This window comes from Sinocyclocheilus anshuiensis, unplaced genomic scaffold (genome assembly GCF_001515605.1).
Source record: "Sinocyclocheilus anshuiensis isolate Anshui unplaced genomic scaffold, SAMN03320099.WGS_v1.1 scaffold1030, whole genome shotgun sequence".
In the NCBI taxonomy this organism is placed as follows: domain Eukaryota; kingdom Metazoa; phylum Chordata; class Actinopteri; order Cypriniformes; family Cyprinidae; genus Sinocyclocheilus; species Sinocyclocheilus anshuiensis.
In genome coordinates this window covers 225935-232311 of record NW_015537967.1, presented here as the reverse complement: position 1 = coordinate 232311, position 6377 = coordinate 225935, and the positions used below count along the sequence as shown (strand labels likewise).

At 36.2% G+C, this 6377-nt stretch overlaps 1 protein-coding gene across 2 annotated transcripts in view; it reads right to left on the bottom strand.

Moving 5' to 3' along the window:
* The window catches only part of LOC107668045 (gastrula zinc finger protein XlCGF8.2DB-like), a 13133-nt gene extending 9409 nt beyond the window's left edge, over positions 1-3724 (bottom strand). For both annotated transcript variants that reach the window (XM_016459803.1, XM_016459795.1), the window contains exons 1-2: positions 3670-3724; positions 2876-3020 (exon numbers count right to left, since the gene is read on the bottom strand). In XM_016459803.1, the coding sequence (XP_016315289.1) occupies positions 2876-2960 (85 nt within the window). In that variant the 5' untranslated portion in view covers positions 2961-3020; positions 3670-3724. The remainder of the gene's footprint in view (positions 1-2875; positions 3021-3669) is intronic.
* Positions 3725-6377: the final 2653 nt, after the last annotated feature.

Here is a 6377-nt window from a genome sequence, read left to right as displayed (position 1 = left end):
TGTCAACAACTAGACTTTATCGTTATTATCGCGGGAAGACGAATTCTTATCGTGTGGAGAATTTTTACCGGTATATCACAAACAATAAGATATCGCCCATCCCTAGCCTCCACCCAAGCTTGGTTCACAAAAAATGTCACTAACTGAAAAGGAGTCTATATTATTGACTCATTTCACAACTGTTGATCTTTACACAGTCTTTAAACTGCACGAACCTTAGCTGAACAATGACAATATTTTTTAGAGCTGCTTTACAACAGAACTGATCACTGTTTGCATCTGTACGTCATTTTTCCCATTTAATTTTCCATCATCTAATACAATCTCCATCAGGATCCGTTACTTGTGATGCAGATGACATGATACTTTCAGATCTTTCTATTCTGATCTCTATAAAGCTGAATATGTACCTGATCTGGTTTTGCTCAAACCTTATCTTTTCTTTCAAAACATAATCTGCATTACATGAAAAGGAGGAAGCAAAATCCCTTGATACACCCCTTACTCATAAAGATTTTTTTTTAAATGCGTTAACCTCAAAGAAGAGAATCAAAAGACCAGTTTCATGTCACCTAAAGCCATATTTATAGCTTATGGTAGTCAACATATTCATAATTCATAAACTTTTTTTTTTTGTTAGTATGTTTAACAGACAATAATTACACAATTTTGATTTTGTGAACCAACAACATTACAGCAGCATCAGAGCGCTGGGTGTCTTAATCACGCATTACTTTATTTTATTCATCGAATTGGACCCAGGATGATACTTTAAAGGGGTCATCGGATGCCCATTTTCCACAAGTTGATGTATTTTGGGTTTATATTTGATTTGTAATCATTTGTAGACTATCATCTGCAGTTGGTCTGTCGCACGTTTGTGTTGTTCTCGTCGCATTTACACTGTTTTGAGCAGATGTCGCTGATTTTGGCGCTTCAATTCAGTGAATCATTTTGCGAAGCAACCGACTCAAATAAGTGAATCGACTCAATTGACTCGTTTAAAAAAAGCTCCGTTTCTCACATCACTACTTACCAGTGACCAAATATGTGATACAGACAAGAACATATAAAAGTTAATCACAATATAGGGAGCGAAATGATGCGCGCCATTTCTGTTACTCGTGTGCTGATGCGCTTTACTCAGAAACAAATAAAGTTCATTAGCGTTACATAAAGCATGTTGCACGCAATAGTAATCATAGAGTCTTTGTACATCGCTTGTAAAAAAAAAAATAGCTCATACGGGTTGCTTTGATTTAAACACTTTAAATGCTTAAAAACAAACCTTTCAGCCGACTCACAACAGCTGCAGGAGCGCGGCGCGGCCTTATGACGTCACACAATCACACCAAAATAAAAGTCTTGTTCACAAGCTAAATTGATGATTCATGTGTTTCAGTAGTAACATATGTATTAACTCTGATTTATGAATTCACACACTTTAACGAATACAGCACATTTGTCGTGTGAGAGTGAGAGATTAAGTAAAAGATAAAAAAATAAAAAATATGTGGGTTCAGTAGGAATTTGGAGGAATTGGATTCCCATTGAGAGACATTTAAATGTTGTCAAGTGATGTGCTGAAAATATTGAGAACTACTGAAGAAAAAGTATAAGATTTTGTCTAAAAGGCAAAAAGAAGAGCATATGAGAACTGCATGTTTACCATCTATGTGTGCCTGGGCCTGTTTTACTGAATTGCCTAAAGGCCGATTTTTTTTTTTTTTATTAAATGCTTGAAAAATCAATAACAACTGTCATCATTGTCAAATCATAACAATACATCAAGAGTCCAGGGTCATTCTGTCTAGAGGAAGAGCCAAGTCCTTCAGTAAAGCCATTGTTCTTATTGCGTTCAAGTTCATAGAGAACTCAATAGATTTAAAATACAATTTCATTCCAAGTTTGAACCTTAAAAAAAAGAAAATTGACATTTATGAATATGACATTTAGCTAACAGGAAAATAAATATCACCTTTTCTTTCACATTCACGAAAGCCAAAAATTACATTTCTATATTTAAACTTAAAATTAGGATTCACATAACATTTGATCAAATCAACAGAAAAAAGAAGATGAAGTTGATACAAAACGGTCTTTAATAAATCCAAGTCAATACAAACAGAGCGATAAAGAAAGACAACCAACACATAGACATGGACAAACTGAAATCACAAACACATGAACTTAAATACTAATGATAATGATTGCACACACCTGAACAGAATGACAAATCAATCAATAACCATGACAACTAACTCAACTAAGGGAAATGGTGCAAACTGAAAACAAAGTCCAAACAGTAGGCGCGCGTTTCCATTACCCTTCAAATTGCGCAAATTGAAATTGCGAATTGAAAATACGCCTAATGGAACATCATTTCGCAATACTTTTTTATCAACATTTATAAAATATCGCCAAAGTTTTGCGCAAATCTGTAATGGAAACGTGCCTAATGTGCCATTGTACCACCACAGTACTATTATATCTAACAGTGTCTACAATCAACAACATGGAAAAAAGATACGGACAGTCAAGAAAGAAAGACTCATACCCCCCCCCTCCCCAATTCTACGCCCCTGCTGTAGTAGTTACAGACCTAGCCTATATCGGTAAAATTACTGGTAGAGGCTAGGTCTTTAACTACTAAAGCAATTTATCTGTAAAAAAAAAACAATCTGTAATTTTACAAGTTAAAGCTTTTTAACATATGTAAACCGAGTTCAGCTTTGAGAATGAAAACCAACCTGTTTGGTATCTTCTTGTAACTACTAAAGCAATTTATCTGTAAAAAAAAAACAATCTGTAATTTTACAAGTTAAAGCTTTTTAACATATGTAAACCGAGTTCAGCTTTGAGAATGAAAACCAACCTGTTTGTTCCTCGGTATCTTCTTGTTTCAGACTGAATACTTCTTCAATCCTCAAGTCTTCACTCTCCTCTTTAATAAACGCCATCTTTATAATAGTGCGTCACGTGGATCTCAGGAGTTTTTCTTGGTGTTCGGACACTCTGTCCTGTTTAAGATGAGAATAATTAACAGAAAGAAAAATAAATCCAAACTAAATCTCTAGGCGAGTCTCTGACAGCACCCTATAGTTCAGTAGTAAGTGCACTGGTGAAGGAGGATGATGATTAAGAAGAAAAATAATTAAAGATGACATATTATTCATAAAGTTAATACTGAGGTATTTTGGGTTTATATTTGATTTGTAATCATTTGTAGACTATCATCTGCAGTTGGTCTGTCGCACGTTTGTGTTGTTCTCGTCGCATTTACACTGTTTTGAGCAGATGTCGCTGATTTTGGCGCTTCAATTCAGTGAATCATTTTGCGAAGCAACCGACTCAAATAAGTGAATCGACTCAATTGACTCGTTTAAAAAAAGCTCCGTTTCTCACATCACTACTTACCAGTGACCAAATATGTGATACAGACAAGAACATATAAAAGTTAATCACAATATAGGGAGCGAAATGATGCGCGCCATTTCTGTTACTCGTGTGCTGATGCGCTTTACTCAGAAACAAATAAAGTTCATTAGCGTTACATAAAGCATGTTGCACGCAATAGTAATCATAGAGTCTTTGTACATCGCTTGTAAAAAAAAAAATAGCTCATACGGGTTGCTTTGATTTAAACACTTTAAATGCTTAAAAACAAACCTTTCAGCCGACTCACAACAGCTGCAGGAGCGCGGCGCGGCCTTATGACGTCACACAATCACACCAAAATAAAAGTCTTGTTCACAAGCTAAATTGATGATTCATGTGTTTCAGTAGTAACATATGTATTAACTCTGATTTATGAATTCACACACTTTAACGAATACAGCACATTTGTCGTGTGAGAGTGAGAGATTAAGTAAAAGATAAAAAAATAAAAAATATGTGGGTTCAGTAGGAATTTGGAGGAATTGGATTCCCATTGAGAGACATTTAAATGTTGTCAAGTGATGTGCTGAAAATATTGAGAACTACTGAAGAAAAAGTATAAGATTTTGTCTAAAAGGCAAAAAGAAGAGCATATGAGAACTGCATGTTTACCATCTATGTGTGCCTGGGCCTGTTTTACTGAATTGCCTAAAGGCCGATTTTTTTTTTTTTTATTAAATGCTTGAAAAATCAATAACAACTGTCATCATTGTCAAATCATAACAATACATCAAGAGTCCAGGGTCATTCTGTCTAGAGGAAGAGCCAAGTCCTTCAGTAAAGCCATTGTTCTTATTGCGTTCAAGTTCATAGAGAACTCAATAGATTTAAAATACAATTTCATTCCAAGTTTGAACCTTAAAAAAAAGAAAATTGACATTTATGAATATGACATTTAGCTAACAGGAAAATAAATATCACCTTTTCTTTCACATTCACGAAAGCCAAAAATTACATTTCTATAATTAAACTTAGGATTCACATAACATTTGATCAAATCAACAGAAAAACGATGAAGTTGATACAAAACGGTCTTTAATAAATCCAAGTCAATACAAACAGAGCGATAAAGAAAGACAACCAACACATAGACATGGACAAACTGAAATCACAAACACATGAACTTAAATACTAATGATAATGATTGCACACACCTGAACAGAATGACAAATCAATCAATAACCATGACAACTAACTCAACTAAGGGAAATGGTGCAAACTGAAAACAAAGTCCAAACAGTAGGCGCGCGTTTCCATTACCCTTCAAAAAAATTTGCTGTTAATGTATTTACCCTCAGGCCATCCAAGATGTAGGTGACATTTTTCTTGAGTAGAACAGAAGATTTTAGCTGAAACTGTGGTCCATGGTGATTCTTAAAATTCAAGTCAGCGGTTGCCCATTTTTGAGAATAAAAAATTACGAGACATACAGCGCTTGACTGTGTAATTTGGTATGTTAGCTACTTGTTTGGACTTCTGCTCTCCAAATAATTCTCCCACAATTTCAGTAACATGTTGTAAAATTAAAGTTTCCCATCCAGGTTTGATTCATCCAGAAATCTGCCATTTTCACCACGTTTAAATTAGCATGCTTAGCACAGCACACAAACCAGATCAGATGGTCACTGCAGTCACTCGGATCCAGTCCGTATCCAGCCCAGATGATGGATCAGCACCTAGAAAGGACCTCTACAGCCCTAAATGTCAGCGGAGACCAGGACAACCAGATGAGCCCCAGAGACAGATCCCCAGTGAAGACCTTGTCTCCTAGACGGCCATCGGGACAAGACCACAGGAACCAGATGAGTCCTCTGCACAATCTGACTTTGCTGCAGCCTGGAATTGAACTGCTGGTTTTGTCTGGCCAGAGGAGAACTGGCCCCCCGACTGAGCCTGGTTTCTCCCAAGGTTTTTTCTCCATTCTGTCACCGATGGTGCTGTTTATTTACAGCACTGCAGATGCATACAAAAGTCCACGAGTGATGGCGTGAAGAAATATATACAGTGTAATCACCAAAGACCCAAAAAAATACAAAGGAACAAAGAAACAACAAACTGGAAAATAAAGATGAAAAAAATATATAAATAAATAAATATATATACACAAAGGGTATCTTCAGTATACTCGCTTTGATGGTGGTTGCTCACAGCACTACTGTTGCACGCTCAAGTTCGACTTGGTTATCAAGTGACAACTGTGAGTCTAACCTCCCTTTTATAGGCCAGACTCCAGCCCTCCTTTGGACATACCATTTTTAACACAACACATTTTTCGCTATACTCTTTACATATATACAATAGCCATATTTTATAAACACAAAATCTCATTTAAACAGAATACCCAACCCATACCCGATCCATCACAATGATTCTAATTCTGTTTTGCATGATGATATGATGAATGCATGGTTAATTTTTAACAGCAGATTCAGTGATGTGAGAGCTAATCTGTGCATCACTGCACACGTCTGTGGTGCATTACGGCTCCGACACGGCCACCGAAGCTGATCGCGGCCACCCAGTCAATCTTGTGAATCTTGTGGTCTTGCGAATCCAGTTGCTTCGCTCCTGGTGTGATTTGGCGCCGCGTGGAGGATGGATCAAAACCTCGTTTGAGCCATAAGGGGTAACAGTTGCATAATACACTGATAATAAGCTGCTTTTAAATTAACTTTAAATATAAAACAAAAGTTCTCCTTTGGTCAGATTACACTTGCAATGTCACTGTTTCTGTCACTGCAACTTCCCAAACAGGCGAACACACATTCAAAAAATGAAATGATCTAATCTGTGTTCCAAATTAACTAGATTATGTCTAGAGGAGCAAATAAAAAACATACTGTATATCTACTTATTTATTTTTAAGGGGGAGAAAAGGATTAATGTAAAAAATACTCTTTCCACTTCTATCATGGTGCCATTGTCTTAGCAGTAGATAT